General features: G+C 42.0%; 1 protein-coding gene and 1 long non-coding RNA gene across 5 annotated transcripts in view; one reads left to right on the top strand and one right to left on the bottom strand.

Annotated features, from left to right (window-relative positions):
- The window catches only part of LOC139804865 (uncharacterized), a 30,045-nt gene extending 21,292 nt beyond the window's left edge, over positions 1–8,753 (bottom strand). Inside the window, exons 1-4 of one of the 2 annotated variants that reach the window (XR_011729581.1) lie at positions 7,547–8,753; positions 6,020–6,083; positions 5,053–5,268; positions 1,740–1,954 (exon numbers count right to left, since the gene is read on the bottom strand). This is a non-coding gene — a long non-coding RNA (uncharacterized lncRNA). Of the gene's footprint in view, positions 1–1,739; positions 1,955–5,052; positions 5,269–5,958; positions 6,084–7,546 lie in introns of both variants that reach the window. The other variant, XR_011729580.1, reaches the window with a different exon arrangement.
- LOC139804850 (acyl-CoA (8-3)-desaturase-like) lies at positions 1,831–13,622 on the top strand. 3 transcript variants are annotated; one of them, XM_071762561.1, is made up of 13 exons: positions 1,831–1,962; positions 2,683–2,734; positions 5,081–5,191; positions 6,218–6,415; positions 6,800–6,901; positions 7,055–7,183; positions 8,259–8,319; positions 8,989–9,065; positions 9,675–9,772; positions 10,463–10,559; positions 11,231–11,310; positions 12,020–12,145; positions 12,312–13,622. In XM_071762561.1, the coding sequence occupies exons 1-13, from the start codon at positions 1,883–1,885 to the stop codon at positions 12,361–12,363; spliced, it is 1,263 nt and encodes a 420-aa protein (XP_071618662.1). In that variant the 5' UTR covers positions 1,831–1,882; the 3' UTR covers positions 12,364–13,622. The 3 variants fall into 3 exon arrangements, with proteins under 3 accessions (XP_071618662.1, XP_071618661.1, XP_071618663.1); XM_071762560.1 differs by lacking the exon at positions 1,831–1,962 and having other exon boundaries at positions 2,488–2,734; XM_071762562.1 differs by lacking the exons at positions 1,831–1,962; positions 8,989–9,065; positions 10,463–10,559; ... (1 more) ...; positions 12,020–12,145; positions 12,312–13,622 and having other exon boundaries at positions 2,488–2,734; positions 9,675–10,265.
- Positions 13,623–16,841: the final 3,219 nt, after the last annotated feature.

Genomic DNA, 16,841 nt, shown 5'->3' on the forward strand with positions numbered 1-16,841 from the left:
ACCCTCAACAAAGTGCAATAAAAGATTTCTAGAGGTTTACTAAAGGTGCTTACTGCTCCAAGAGTGTGGCTCTAGAGAAAGCCTTTGGTTTAAGTGACATGCCCCTGGTGATCTCTTCCCTAAAACATGATCATCAATTCATAGAGGAAAAGGGAGACTTCATGGTCATCAAGTAGACCCAGGAAGCAACAACATTTGCAGTGTTTTGAACTGGAATACTGATCAGCATCCTTTTCAAGTCCCTACCACAGCAGACTCTTCTGCTTGTAAACACCAAGAAGTAGCTCTGATCCTACTTCTCATTCCTCTTAGCAGGTTGCACCACATAAGCAAGAAAAATCAGAAAAGGAAAAGAAGGAACAGGATTTACAGGCTGCAAATGATTACTTAGGGATACAACTTGCATTCTCCTACATCTTGCATTTTTATGAATAATGCTGTATTTTGTTCTGACTTAGCTTAATTAGCACTTTTTTTTTTCTCTCGTGTGCTTTTTCCAGAGGCCCCAGTTTATGAAGAGCTGGGGGCATGTTTTGTGGCTGGCTGCTCTAATTATATCCTTTGGTTACTTGAATTGTTGAAATTCATACCATTATCTATTATTGAAATTGTTACTGCTGCCCACCCAACTGTTACGAAAAATTAATTTAAAAAGGATTTTACTGAGTTACAGCACCAAGGGAAGCTGCCTATGCAATCCACTGAATTGATTTTCTACCCCTCCAAGCCCTAAAGTGGTCAGGCAATTGAACTAGGTTGTCTTTGTAGGTCCCTTCCAACTCAACTCAACTCTTCTATTTTATCCTATCCTTTTCTCTCAGGGGGGAGAAAGTTCCTACTTGTACAAATATAAAGGCACTTGACCTCCCTATGTCTTTGGTATCATGCTCAAGAAATCTGCTGGGTCCATGGTAAGCAGAAAGGGAATTACCAGCATTGCTTTGAGAGCTATCAAACAGTTAAACCACTTATGAGGTGCTTCAGAAAGGACCATAATGCAGGTCTGGCCCACTTCATCCTGATACAAGGAAAGGAAGAATGGGTTACAGAGCATGAAAATGTGGGGCATGTGAGAGAAGAAGTGGATATCCAGTAGGTATCAAGTCATAACTGAATGTTTTATCTTTTTAACAGGTGAAATCTCTTAGTGTGAAAATACAGAGTGCAAAACACCACAGCAGAGAGCTGCAAAACTGGAAATGTGCAAGTTTAGCTTCACGGGGGGCTCCAGTAAAAAAGTCAGTAGCTGGCAATTTGATGCAATAGCAGTGGTTCAGGTTAGTGAAGCTTTGTTACTTAATGGATTGTTTCATTCTAAGCACTGGCTGATACAATGGCAATTATCATTATCATAATCATTATTATCAGCATTTCTATCAGCAAAACTTCTACAGGCTGGTACAATAGTGCTGTCATGAGTGCAACACAACCCATGCAACAGAAAATTCTCTTTCTGACCAGGTTATGTGGCTCATTCTTAAGTAAATAAAGATTTAGTTATCCAGGGGTTTGACATACATCTATGACAGGACTTAAAAGCCATGTTAGGGGCTTGAGGGCAGTTGTTAAAATCTAAAACTCCAGCTAAGCTGTTTCCTACCTCCTGGAACAGATTCTCAGAAGTATTAATAAATGCCTCTCACTTCAGTTCCCAAAGTTCTGAATTCAAAGCAGCTGAGCAGCTGGATGCTCAGTATGCTGAAAAACAAAAGGTAAAAAAAAAAAACACTTTTCCTTACCTGTCTTACTGAACCCAATTCCTTGACACATTCAGGGTGAGCTTGGATGGGGCCCTAAGCAACTCGATTTTGCTGATGTCTCTGCTCATCGCAGGGGGGTTGGACTAGATGATCTCTGAAGGTCTCTTCCAACCCAAAATTCCATGATTCTATTCAATGATTCTATGACTGGAAAAGAATGGACTTCTATATTTTACTCAGCAACTTGTGATTCACTGGAAAGGTAAAAAAAAAAAAAAATCAAAAAAAAAAAATCAAGGGGGTTTGAACCTACTTGATAGATTGTCCTGGCCATCTGAGCATCCTCAGAAAGGTGGAGAAAAAGGACCAGGAAAACTCTCAGTCCTGTTGTTGGAGCTCTTTGGTTCTTAAGGCATTGGCTGTCACTGGGAGCTGGGCTGAGAAATCACCTTGAATTTTTTCACACCTTCTTATCAAGACTGAATGGCCAGATACTCCTCACCGGTCATCAATTACTGGGATTTGCTTGCACTGAGCCGGGCCGGTGAAGGACCAGGTTGTTGTTTTTCTGCAGGGAGACCCAGAGCAGCTGTGGCTTGTGTAGGAGCCCTGCCTGCAGCACAGCATCCCTCACCTTTCCTCAAAATCCCAGGGAAGGGGAAAGGAGGAGGAGCCCAGGCTGGGCGGGGGGGGTTGTCCCACCCTTTATAAGCCGTATTGGGAGCGGGGTGCCGGGGCTGCCTGAGTCGGGGGGAAGGAAGAAAGGAGGAAGTGGGACGGAAAGAAGGGAAGGAGGGAGGATGACGATGGCTCTGCCGCGGGGGGCCGGGGACGAGCGGGTCGGGGACCCCGCGAGTGGCCGGGAGCTGCGGAGCTTCAGCTGGGAGGAGATCGGGCAGCGGAACGGGCGGGGGGCAGCGGCTGGGGGGCGGTGGTTGGTGATCGAGAGGAAGGTGTACGACATCAGCGAGTTCTACCGCAGGCACCCGGGAGGAGCCCGGCTCATCGACAGCCACGCCGGGCAGGATGCTACGGTGAGAGGCGCGGGGAGGTGATGGCGGGGAGGGGTTTGCTACCGGCTGCCTTGGAGATGTGGAGGAGGCTGGTACACCCAGGGGTGATGGCTGGTGAGAAGCTCAACATGAGTTGGCCGGATGTGTTTGGCAGCCCAGAAAGCCACCCGAGACCTGGGCTGCATCCTCAGGTCCGCAGTCAGCAGGCAGAAGGAGGGGATTGTCCTCTCTGTCTGGTGAGTCTCCTCTGCAGAGCTGGGACCAGTTCTGGGGTCCCCAACACAAGAAGGACACAGAGCTGTTGGAGAGAGTCCAGAGGAGGTCATGGAGATGATGGGAGAGCTGGAGCAGCTCTGCTCGGAACAAGACTGAGAGAGCTGGGATTGGTCAGTCTGAAAAAGGCTCCAGGGAGACCTCAGAGCACCCTCCAGTGCCTGAAGGGGCTACAAGAAAGCTGGGGAGGGACTTTGAACAAAAGCCTGGAGGGATGGGATGAGGAATAATGGTTTTAAACTGGAAGAGGAGCAACTGAGGTTAATGAGGAAGAAATTCTTCCCTGTGAGGGTGGCGAGAGCCTGGCCCCGGCTGCCCAGAGAAGCTGTGACCACCCCATCCCTGGAAATGTTCAAAGCATGGGTGGATGGGGCTTGGAGCAAGCTGGTCTAGGGGGAGATGTCCTTGCTCATAGCAGGGGGATCAGAAAAAGATGATCTTCAAGGCCCCTTCCAACCTAAACTGTTCTAAGATTCTAAGCATCCTGCAGCAAGGATTGGAAAATGGCTTCAGTAGGAATTGATGGGGCTCAAGATGGGATGCAGCAAGGTGAGAAATATGTGGTGTCTCTGCTCCCTGTGTGCTTTCCAGCCTTGTGCCTAGAAACAGGCAGATGAAGAGACTTAACCTGTGGGGCAAGCAGACTGTAACTGTTTATCCAGCTAAAGTCTTTAGGATTACTCTTATCTCCTCATTCATTTGTGAACTGCAGCAATTGCTTACAGGCAGGCTAAGGTGGGAAAGCTGCCACAAATCCTGTGGCAGCAGCAGTAGCTGCTTTAAGAAATATACCTTTAGGAAAGAAATCCTTCCTAAATGCCACTCAGGATAAGTCAGAGAGAAAGCAAAGACAGTCTGCTGTCCCAGTCTTCCAGAAAAGTTTCTGTAGCTACTGCATATAATCTTTACACTAAGCAAAACTGAAGGGAAGTCCTTGCTTTTTGTCATGGTGTTTCCTCACAAAGGACAGAAGAGCAAAGTTAAGGAATGAAATTGCTTAGAAAACAGGAGCAACAACCTTGAATTCTTGGCTGAATTTGGCAAAATTCAGCTGAGTTTTGGAGACTGCAAAAGCAACTGATGCTACAACATCATGAAATAACCAGGCATTTGCAGTAGATCACTTTGCAGAGAAACTGCTTGCTGGTTTTTTGATTAATCAGAGATAGCAATTATGTGGACAGTATTTAAACCCACCATATGTTACATATATTACAGGGTAGGTCATGTATGTCTTATGTCCTTCTGACATAGGACAGAAATTCAGTAGCAGTTCACTCAAAAAGAGTAAATCATTTCAGTTTGTCACCCAACCATTCTTAATAAACATTTTCCCAGAATAACTCAAGAGGTGGAGTAAAACAGACTCTGGTCTGTTCAGTATGAATAAAGTAAATCAGAAGAAAGATGTTACAAAAACAGGTATGCAAGCAGATCAGCCAGTTGTGCTCCTCCAGAATTTTCATGACTTCTTGTAGTTTTGATTCCTATAATTATATGTCCTTAACAAACAGAAGCCTTGAATTTCTTGCATGACTACCTTGGGAAAAGTAAGAATGCAGCCTCTGAAAAGGACATATTTCTGAAAGTTAAAATCCCTCCTGTCTGTATAATGGGAACCAAGTTTGTCTTTTAAGCTGTTGGATTTAAAGGGCAATTTTTGCTTTTGACAAATTGCACAACAAAGATTCCTGTCTGCTGAGAAGAAAGGTTTTTTTGAGGGGCACCTGGATGAGACAGAAATATCACTAATATTGGGATTCAAGAAAGGGGAAGAAAGCCAAGGGAACTAGAGTCTGCTTTAGGAGTATGATGGAAATTCATTCAATTTTGTATTTGGAGCTTGCATACCTGTAGTAGCTGCAGGAGTGGAAGTCAGATCTCTGCTGCTTGCCAACTGAAATAAGATCTTATTTAAGAAGAGCACAAGCACACAAGAGGAGAAAAGGTAAACAAAAGTTTAAGGAGACAGAGATGTAAACCAGACATCATGGTGCCTCCATAGTGAATGTCTTCCTCTGCAGAGAGGAGACAGAGGGCAGTGCCATTGCATTTGTTTTTCTTACCCCTTTCTTTATTCTTGTGCATTTGCAGGATGCCTTTTTATCATTCCATGTTGACAAGGTGCTGGTCAGCAAGTACCTGAAGCCACTGCAGATTGGGGAGCTGGCACCAGATCAACCCAGTGTTGAGCCCAGTAAAAATGTGAGTCTCTCCTTGTAAATCAGACCAAGGGGAAATATTCCAAGATTAGACCTTGCTCTTCTGTATCAGTGCAGCACCTGCAACAATGAGATCCAGTTTCTTCACAATTTCTTATGCTAGTACTTAGAAACAACACAAGAATATCAGTCTGAATCCACATGATGTGGTTGAGAACAAGATTCCTGAAGCTTTTTCCTATCACAGCAGCTCTACATAAATAGCAGTGCCTTGTTTTGCTCTGCTGAGTATCACAGCTATCACCTTTTGTTCTTTTCCTGCTTTCTGTGTAGATGGGAATGCTGGAAACCCTCTTGCCCATCTGTGGCCATGCCTTGCCTATTTCTTGATCTCCAGAGCCTGTGTGTACCTTGCTCTATCCAAACTCCTATTCCCCTAAACGATTGGAAAGACAGGCTGGCAGGCTTCTTCATGGGGTGAAGGGTTGCATAGGGACAGGAATCTGGCTTGGGAAGCACCTGCAGAGCTGGCAAAGACAAAGGTGGGTTGGCCTAACACCTGTCTTCATTTCTTGGTTCTCTTTCCTTGCTGCCCTCTAGCCTGAGGCCAGCTGGGCTGTAGGTACAACTTTTCATACAGTTTTTTTTTACCCCCTCTTGATAACGTTGGGAAGGATACAGTGGAGGCACATCGGGACTGATAGCAGGAATAATTTCATCCATTGGGCTCACCACTAGATGGCAAGCTATGCTCATGCACACACACTGCAGCTTCCACCAGGCACAACTTCCATGTCATCCATGTCCTACCTGTCACAAAAAGGATGGAAGAAACACCAAAGATGCAGTGTTAGGGGCTGGAGGGACAGACCTTGAGCTCAGTGACAGCTGTTGCTCACTGCTGTGTCTTCTTCTCAGGCAAAGGAACAGAGAAGCTGGAGGAGCAAAGATAAAGTTTCTTTGTGTGCCAGATCCTTTGTTCTTTCTTTCCTCCCCTCAAGTGGTCCTTGGGTTTTGAGGCTGCAAGCCCTGCAGAAACAGGGAACAGTAACACTGGTGCTTCCCACAGAAAATGCTGCTCAAAGACTTCCGTGAGTTGCGGGCTGCTGTTGAGAAAATGGGACTTCTGGAGCCAAATCAACTCTTCTTCTTCCTGCACCTCACTCACATCCTCCTCTTGGATGCTGCAGCTTGGCTCATTCTCTTCTACTTTGGGACATCCTTAATCCCTGTTCTTGTGTCTCTGGTGGTGCTGACCATATCCCAGGTAAGTGATTAAGTCCACAGCACGTGGATTTGCATTGACTTTCATAATAATACCATTGCAGTTTTGTAGTCCTCCACTTTTTTTACCTGGACAAATTTCTCCTTTGTCATAAGAAAACAACCACTATATGGCATGAGTTTACAGAAGATGTAAAGAAATTCTTTATGTGGGTAGCTCCCACTAGTCTGGGATTCTTTCAGCAGGATATATTCTGAGGGGAACCTCAAGAATATCAGGATTTCATTGTTCCTTTCTGGATGTGACTTTGGAGCACTGTCCAGGAAATTAATCTTTGATATTTCAAAGCAAAGGCCAGGTGTGGAACTGTTCAGGTCTCTATTCCTCTTTCTCTCCCTTCCCAACATTTTCTTTTTCCTCTTCCAGGTCCAAGCTTCATGGTTACAACATGATTTGGGACATCTTTCAGTATTCAGGCAGACCAAGTGGAACCACTTGCTGCATAAATTTGTGATGTGCCATTTGATAGTGAGTACCTAACCCTGGAAAAGCTCCTTAGGTTTGGCTTTGCTGTAGAAGTGTGTGCTCAGAAGACTGTGGAGGATAACTCTGTCCTTCAGCATGGGGCAAAGGAAGAGAATCCAGCCCTGAAAGTGTTGTAATTTTTCCTTCATGAAACAGGGAGCATCAGCCAGGTGGTGGACTCTTCTGCACTCCCAGCACCATGCTAAACCCAACTGCTTCCAGAAAGATCCTGATATTGATATGCACCCTTTCCTGTTTACTTTGGGAAAGAAGTTATCTGTGGAGGTCAGTGTGAGTGCCTGTGTGTGTGTCTGTGTGTGTGTGTGCTCATGTACCAGAATTTGGGAAGAACACCCTAGCCAAAAAAAAAAAAAAAAAAAAAGCTTGCTCTACCATAAAGATCTCAAACTGTGATGCTTTGTGAGCAGATCACCTTTCACAGTAAGTTCCTTTAGAACTTTCTTGAAGAAAACAAGTGAACTTGTAGTTGTAAATAAATCAGACATGATGCATGTGTGTCATAGTGTGGAAAATCCATCAGCCAAAAGTTAATGGTTATAGCAACTTAATGACCTAGTACAACAACTCAGTAATTAAAGATTATTAGATAACTTGTAAACATGAACAGCAAGCATGTCAGCAGCTGACCTGGAATTATTACTTCAGTATTCATGTCCAAGGCTCCAGAGATACAGGTGGCTTTGGCAGGGCAGTACCTTCTAGGAGAAGGAAGGAACCAGCACAGCAGGACTGAATAACCCAGGGCTGTTCCTCGAGCTCTGCAGGAGAGTTCTTGGCAGGTTCCTCTCATGGGCAGAAGTCATTTGACCACCTGGGATGTTCTTGGCTTGTAATGCTAGGCCACTTCCAGGAGTGACACCTGAAAGCAACACAGAACCCTTTTTGCTGTACAACTACATCAGCTCTTATGAGACCCTGTCAGAGTAGCTACAGCACTGAAATATTTTTCTCCTTGAAGACCTTTGGCATCATGAAATTGTGATTTAGGTGTATATATTTGGAGAACAAAATAGGAGGTAAAAAAGGAAAATTCTTATGACTATTTCTGACCAATAATATAACTTAGCCTTGAAATATCTAATATGTCACCAAATTAACTCTGAATGTGATAAAACAGCAAAACCAGGAATTTCAAGATTTAAAGCCTTACATTAATGGAATAAGGATTTATGGACATTTATATTATGTATGGAAACAGGACAGGGATATCAGAGGAGGAGACAGCAGGAATGAGGGTCCCTCTTGGGAAGAAAGAATGGAAAACAGCAAGCTACCTGTGCAGATTGCTTAGTTTTCCACTCAGGATTTTTTTTGTTTGTTTGTTTGTTTCTTTCCACAGCTTGGGATAAAAAAGACCAAGTACATGCCCTATAATCACCAACACAAATACTTCTTCATCAGTGAGTACCTCATTTTTCCTGCCAATACCATGAGGGGTTCTAAAGGGGCTTGTGGATTTTACTTGTCACCTGTAGGATGTGAGCAGAACTAAGGTGCCTGCATCAAAGATCATAATCAGGTTCTAACTAATTTTTGGAGGACTTGAAGGCTTGACTGGATAAAACTCTGAGGTCTCACCTTATAGATAGTGCTGCTCAGAGATGATAGGTCCTTTCCAGCCTGAATTATCTCATGATCCTATGCAAGATCAGGTTACTGTGGCAGTCCAAAAGGATTATTAAGCTGCTGGGGTCTTGTCCTCATTTTTCAGGATTCTCCACACCTCATTTGTTTTCTCTTAAAGAAGGCATGGTCATAGCTCTCCACGAGGAAATGGAAGGCAGTGTTACCTGTGTTGCCAGGTGCCCTTAGCAGCAGCAGGAACTGTCATGCTGAAAAGCAGGAACTCAACCAAGCTTCCAAGAGCTTCTTGTATTACCTCTATTTTACCTCTTGAGGTCAGCAGGCTCCCAGGTTGCTTGCTGTTATTCTGTGTTGATGCAGGCTACGATCCAGAAAAATTTGCAGCCCTAAAACTCCTCAGAATATCCTCCATACTGAGCAGCAGCTGAGGGATCCTTTGCTTCCAGTCCATGACATGACCAGTGACAAGGAATTCTCCCTTACAGCTCTTCCTCCACTCCTGTTTCCCACCTACTTCCAGTGCCACACATTTTACATCGCATACACAAAAAGGTATTGGGCGGTAAGTGCTGCTGCTTGTGCAACCCAGAAGGGGGCAGCTGTGGCCTCCAACCTTTCTTCTGAACACCAAGCCAGCTTCTGTCCAGAGCTCAGCCCCTGCTGTGTGACACTGGAAGGTCCATAGGGGTCAGGAATGGGAGGATGTGGATTTGTAGGAAATATTGTCCTTGGTTTGTTAGCTGTATGCATGTATTTGGGGTTACTTCCCATGCCAGGCAGCTGGAATTAATGCTTTGTTCTTCCTTCTCTTGGATGTGTTATGCAGATAGGAGCAACTTCCAGCCAAAATGAGATCCTTGGTCTAGCACTTAATTCATTGTGGAGTCCTGGGCAATGATTTGATACAAGTTTTCAACTCGTGTTTCTGAAAGCATAGCCATTTGCATATTAATTTATTTACTAGGCATGAGTGCTCAGATTCATTATCAAAAAGCATTGTTAGCTTGTGTTAACTTGGACTGCTCCAGCTGAACCAATCCAGCAAAAATCTGTAAAAGCTGAACATAGATTGTTCCCTCATGTATATACACATGACATGAAGCTTAGGAAAAAAATTAAGCAAATGTAATTTATAATGATTTTCTTGACATGTTGTCTCTGGTTTTGGTAGGACTTGGCCTGGATGCTGACCTTCTATATCAGATTCTTTTTTATGTATGGATCATTATTAGAAATAAAGAGTCTTCTGGCATATTTTTTTATAATCAGGTGATATCTCTCTGGAAGGATCTTCAGCCAACCTCTATGTATTGTTTCCACCTGTGCCTGCTTGTCATTCTCTGCCTTTGCTTATCCTTCCGTATTCTCCTTTACCATCTCATTTTTTTGCTTCATTGTTTTGGTTTTTTTTTTGTGGGGCTGGTTGGTTTTGGGGTTTTTTTGTAATTTTGTAATGTTACCCTAAGATTCTTCTGCTTAATTGCTAGCTCAAGTCTTGTGGCAGCAAAGAGACTTCACTGAGGGCTGACAAAATTGAGAAATACCTTACATAAAATTCAGTCCTTTGGGTGCTGGGTGTGCTACTGTTGAGAGAGAGAACATTTAACAGAGAAACAGCTTAGCCTGGGCTTGCAAACACCCCAGAATTATCCAGCAGCATTGGCTTGAATGGATGACACACTTTACACTTCAATCATTTTACTGATTCTAACCAGTTTGGTCCTTGGCTACAGATAAAACAAGATGTAGCCAGGCTACATCAGTCTCATAAAAAAATATTAAATAATCATGAGTTTCATAAGGAAGTATGAAACTTTCAGGCTTTGAAAGTTCTTCCAGGTGCTGGATTAGCAAGGCTGGTGTTCAGCTGTGTGTTTGTGAGCCTGGTTATGCTGTCCAGGGTTTTTCATTGACTTGCTGACTTGTGACTGGATTCTGTCCTCTTGTCTGACTGCACAGGATGCTGGCAAGCAGCTGGTTTGTTTGGGTTTCACAGATGAACCATATCCCTATGGATATTTACTATGACAAGAATTTGGACTGGGTGTCTACTCAGGTAAAATATTTTCCATTCTTAAGAACTGTGGCCATACAGGTGCAAATTCTAACTGAAAGACAAGCAAGTCTTCTATTGCTTCAAAGGGTGAGAACCTGTTGGTAATGGAGAAGTAGGATACAGGCTTCAGTGACAATGGCACATTCATGGGCAATTTAAAATCAAATATAGGTCCCAGATCTGTTTCTTGAAGATATCAACCTCCCCACTTACTGTATTATTTTGTCTTGGACCTGTTACACTTATGTGGAGATGGAAGTTTGTGTCCTGCTCTTATTGAGCAACTAGAGTGGTGTTCCCCCTCTTTGCAGACTCACTGGAGTCCAGCAGTAAGGCCTGACCACCTCAGAAGCACCCTGACATCTCTGCTTTATCTTCTTTGAGAAGATTCAGGAGCAACCTGTGACTGTTCACGTGCATTCACTCAGCCAAATCCTAGTTTTTACCATGGTCCATGTTAGATACTCTACATCCCTTTGCAGGTCCACAAAGCTGGAGGATTATGATCCCTGGCTTGAGGCAGCTCAGCTTAAGCTAAAAAAAAAAAAAAAAAAAAAAAAAAAGAAAAAAAAACCCCAACACTAGACCAGAGTAGAACTGCACAGTGTGCTCTTTAGAGAGGCTGCAGGCACCAATCTGTACTGACTTGGCTTTCCTTTCCTCCCCTCTAGCTTCAGGCAACGTGCAATGTTGAGCAGTCTCTGTTCAATGACTGGTTTACTGGGCATCTCAACTTCCAGATTGAACATCAGTGAGTACACACCCTGAGAGACAATTTTCTTCCTCCTTTTTTAAAACACTGTTTTTCTTTTCCCTATTCTTCTTTGCTTTGAATTCTACAAACAGGTGTGGGGCACCAATGAGTTTGTCTTTTTTTAAAGACTGAAAGCCCTAAAGAGAATCACAATGTAATTCAAATCCTTCACTGGAGTCACAGGAAGGTGAGAATGACTAAGCTTAAATTGAACGTGGGCAGGATCTATGAACCCATGCAGAGAGGGTGTAACTAAAGTAGTAGCTCATAAGTATTGCTGAAAATGTTCATGTTAAAATACCCTCTTCATGGTCTGGTACAGTAGTTTCATCCCACCTGACTACTTGCACTATTACTCTAGAGACTGAGATTTGCAACTGGAGGATGGGCTCATCTCCTTTTCTGGGATATGGAGATGGTTACTTCTGGAGAAAGAAGTAGTTTTTCCCAAATTCTCACTAATTTTGAAGAACTGGCACTTTAGAGGTGTTAGAGACAGCTGTGGAAAATAAGAGGGGGAAAGCACAAAGGGCTTATGAGTTGTTCATCCTAGAAGCATTTCAAGTGGAAAAAACCAGGAGCAGCTGAAGCCCTTACTCAGTGTGAGCTGGGTGATTCCTGGGAAATAATGGTGAATGTGCAATGTGAAAGGTAATGTTTCTTATGAAAATTACTGGAAGATAATTTATCTGTCTCCTGTTCACAGCCTATTCCCCACAATGCCAAGACACAACTACTGGAAGGTGGCTCCACTGGTGAAGTCCTTGTGTGCCAAACATGGCATTGAGTACCAGTGCAAGCCACTGCTCACAGCTTTTGCAGACATAGTGCAGTAAGTTCCAAACTTTACAAAGAGCTGTAGCAGAGACTGGGAGCCTAACAACAACACTTGGCTTATTCTCTCACAAATGAACAACCAAACTCTTGTTTCCCTTGTCCTCACCAACACTCCTGTAAGGATCCCTGCATAACATGGCCTCTTCTGCTCTCTCTTTTAGCTCTCTGAAGAATTCAGGAGAGCTCTGGCTTGATGCCTACCTGCACAAATAAGAAGACAAAGCTTGATGGTACCATTCACATCTCTGCATTCCCAGCAAGCTGAGGAGTGAGGGCCACCAGAGTGTATGGGAGAAAAAAACAGATAAGAAGCAAGGGACATGATTCCAATAGATATGAAGCTACCTGAATTTTACTTCTGGTCTTTCTTGGTCTTTTGGTTATGATAAGAGGGGATAGGGCAAGCAGATGAGTGGTCAGAATAGGGAGAAACTCTTTGCTAACTGAGTAAAAATAGCCAAAAGCATTTCTGATTACATGTTCATGGCAGACTGGTACAGCTACACAGAAGTAATTTTGTCAGAGTACTCTGGCAATTTTTCTTTTTTTTTTTTTTGTTAGGTATTCCCCTCAAATAGAGGGCTTAATGCTTAATACAACATTTACTCATCTGAAGTAATTTTAAATTGTACAGGATTTTGAATTATAGTGGTCCAGCTATGTGCTTAAATCATAATAAATTATCAAGCTACCTACTGTAGCTTGATAAAGTACAGCAATTGCAATATGTGATTGAATAACAACATAAATGTGTTCCCCATTATGATTTGAGGATTTTTTGACTAAATGAAGTAAAATGCATTTTTACTTCCTATGCTTTGACACATAGTGGGGAATTTATATTAGGATTTTTTGAGCTTATTAAGGCTGAATAGTTACAGAAAGTCACATCATGTTTCTGACCACCCTAGGAAGTTTTGGGGGGACAAAGTTACCTTCCTTGCTTCCTGGTGAGGTTTACAACTCTGGAAATGAACCTGAGAGTTTGGATTACAAATAAAATCAGGTGAGGAAGGTGGGAAAAGGAAGCAGGGAAAAGGGGAGAGAGCTGGAGAGTTGTGCAAGTTTGCAGAGTTATGCAAGCTCTGCACCATGCTGCAGGATCTCATCATGCTGCAGAGCTGTTCATGCTCCAGACTCCCTCTCAGCTGCTTTTTAAATCAGCATCACACAAGGTTTGGACTTGAACACTGGACCCACACTGTAAGGGAACAAGAGTCCAGAGTCCAGACTGTCCAGACTCAGGGTTTTATGTGAGCCACTGACTTTTGTGTGTCAAAGCTTCCTAAGTTCAAGTTTAAGGTAGTTCTGAGAGTGCAAGAGTAAACCAAATTTTCTGAGTAGATTCAAGATTTTGGCTCTGCCAGGCAGATAGTGAGTCAGAGGCTGATCTAGGCTCTTTGAATCACCCTTGAGAGGAAGCAATACCCCTTTGTCTTAGATAATAAATGGACTTTATATTGGTTGTGTAATGATTGTCTGAATCTTATGTCCCATGCTCAGCACTGACTTTAACTTAAAAACCTTTAACCCATTACAGCCAGCCAGAACATACAAAAGATTTGTTATTAAACTGTTAACCTCAAACCATAACAGCAGATTTACCAGGGTAAAAAGCACAAAGTACAAGTCCCAAACCATGGGAATAAAAGAAACGACTAAAAACTCTGGGAAAAGTAAGGAGTGAAGCAGGACTCCTCAGTTATTTTCAAACACACTCCCACTATTTTAAAAAGCCTTTTCAAATTACCTTAAGTAGTAATTTTAAAATAACTTCTTCAGGTAGATGAGAGCCTTGATTTTGAAGACCAGCATTTGATTTTGAGGCCTTTGCCATGAATTGGCTTCTAGTGCAATTTGCAGTCAGGACCCCTGGAAGTCAAAATGCAATAAATAAAAAGAGCTGCAAGAATTTTAGATGAGGACCCAACAGTGTGCAAATGAGGAAAGGTGTGCCAGAAGGTTGAGCAAGATTGAGATGAAAGGGTGTGGATAAAAATGGAATATGGATCCATGCCAGAGCAAACTGAAGGAGTTGCCAGTTTTTCCCCAGGTATCTTTGACCAATCTTACCAGGATGTCAGACAGCACAGGGTTAGATGAAAGGCTGCCTTATTACACCAGGAAAATATTTAATAGCTTGGTGAGATTTTTACAAAGAAAATACCACTGAGAGGGCCAAAGAAGAGAACATATACAAATTAGTTACATAACCCAACAGCAAAACATAAAAAAAAAAAAAGACTCATAAGAAAAGTTGAATGTTTCAGTATATGAAATCAGACAGGAAGTAAAATTAGCATCACCATTAAAGCCTCTACTCTAAATGTGAAAAATGGTGGAAATAATACAGCATATTAACTGACTTACTCTAAAATGCAACATTTATTTCTGCAGCTTGGAAGTGTAAATTCTATTCTTTTATAATGGTCATACCTTGAAACTGGGAATCCAGAATAGATTGTTTCCACTGGAAATAACATTGAGTGTTTGAATTTAAAATGAAGTATTTCTTCTGATAAATTCTCTCTGAAAAAGGCTGTTTTAAGAAATAGTGTACATGACAAATTTAATCTTATACATGACACCTCATAATAATAGATTTTAAAAAATCAAATAAGCACATTCAACATCTTCTATGTTATAAAGCTGAATGGTAAATAATAAACTCATTCTTTAAATCAAAAGCTGTATCAAACAAAACCAAAAAGGATGGCAGATCTTAGCCAAATTTTTTATTGTATAATGAATCTTTAATTAATGGAATGTTATTATTCCTCATCCTAAGCTTGTACATATATGTCTATTAGATGTATAACTCCAATTAAAAAAAAAAAAGCTGTAACTTATTTTAAATCTAAATGAAGAGCAGCATTCAAGACAAGCAACAAGTGTCAAAAGCACCTCTGACTCTGCACATGTGCAGTAAATGAAGTAGAGAAAATGAACAGATTTCTTCATCTTTGCTTTTCCAGCTTTTCTCCACAAAGTCAAGAGCACTGTCAGGAGCCTGTAGACAACATGAGAGCTACAGTTAGGCAGAGCCACATCATTTCATCTCCTTTATCTGCACCAATTGTTATTTTTTGCCCCTCATCTCAAGCTCGACAAGCAGGAACCTGACTGCCTTCTTTAAGTGGGTTTAACAGAGGTTAGAGGAAACAATTCAAGCCAGGTAGAAATATGTTAGAGTTTTGTTAAGGATTACACTTTAAGGCAGAGCAAAAAGTGTGGAATTGAAAGCAGCACTGGGTTGGCCACCTTGCTTGCCATGGTCTGGCACTTTTTAATTGAGCAAATTGAGTTGGGAACAGGTTGTGCAAACCTTGGCTGAGGCCAGGGCCAGCCCTGACCCATTTGGGCACACGTTGGCTCCAGCAGTCAACAAAAGATGATGTTTGAATCAAACAGGCAATATAATCTGCAGATTTTCCTCTGATCCACTATATCAAGACACTGGTAGTGTGAATAAACACCATGTTTACTTAAGTTGTTTTCTCAAAAAAACAAAATCAATAAAAGATAACAAGGTTCCCAATACTGGTCAAAGTTTTCAAATGGTGGAATCTGAGAGGAATAAGCAAAGAACAAACATTTAATTGAACAGACACAACATACCTATATTCAACACTTCTGTGATTTATCACAGGAAAGAGGAAATTAAGCTTTTCTTCTGATTTGTTCCATTATAGCTTTACAATATTTGAACTGGATCACTGGACTAACTTTGACTACAGCAATTAAGCAAAATACCTGCTATATTCTCATAATGATTTGATTGTGATCAAAGTGAATATTTGAGATTTTCAAGAAACTGAATATATGCGAGTTTTTTTTTTAAAACCAAGCCAAAACAAACCACAAAACAAAGAAACCAAAAAAACAACCAACCAGCAAAGTAACTGGTGTCTTAATTCAGGGCAAACTATCATCATTTAACAAAATTAAAGGGTGCAACTTGTAGGCTAAGAACAACACCATAATCATGTAACAGTACTAGGCCTCCTTGACCCAGCTACTTTGCTCTGCTAAGCAGGATGCATATTTTTAATTTTTTTTTTTATTATTATTAAAAAGGACAACTATTACTTTACCAAGTTTTCTGGGTAACCTGAAAAAAAAAATTGCAGCACAGGTCCTGAGGGCCTGTTTATTTTCAGACTGTAATGCAGGGAGATTTCCAGTTGCACTGGGGTTGAAGTTTGATTTGGGGTGGAACCCCACTATGACAAAGTTCAAGCATTTATTACACAACTAAATCACACAAGCTCTGTGCAGCAACCCAGGCTGTAAACTCCACAGCAAAACAAAACAAGATGCAGAAAGAATTATAGGTGACCTTAAATGTCATCTAGCCCAAGCCACACACAATAAGTATGGACATCCTCAACTAGATCAGGTTCCTGAGAGCCCTGTCCAACCTGACCTTGAGTGTTTCCAGGTATGGGGAAATTCATAAAAATAAAATTTTGTGAGAAAATGGTGACTCACATGGCTGCCTAAGAAACCAGGTATCAGATCTTCAGAGAAAACACAGCCTTTCCCCCAAGACCAGCAACATGTACAATGTTCTTTGGCAAATCACCATGACTAATTTAATGGATGGTAAAGCCACAGACACCTACACACTGCTTAGTAAACAATTTCTCCCCAGTGGCTTTAAGAAGGCAAGCTGAGTTCAAGAGAGGAAT

This window comes from Heliangelus exortis, chromosome 18 (assembly GCF_036169615.1).
Source record: "Heliangelus exortis chromosome 18, bHelExo1.hap1, whole genome shotgun sequence".
Taxonomy (NCBI): Eukaryota; Metazoa; Chordata; class Aves; order Apodiformes; family Trochilidae; genus Heliangelus; species Heliangelus exortis.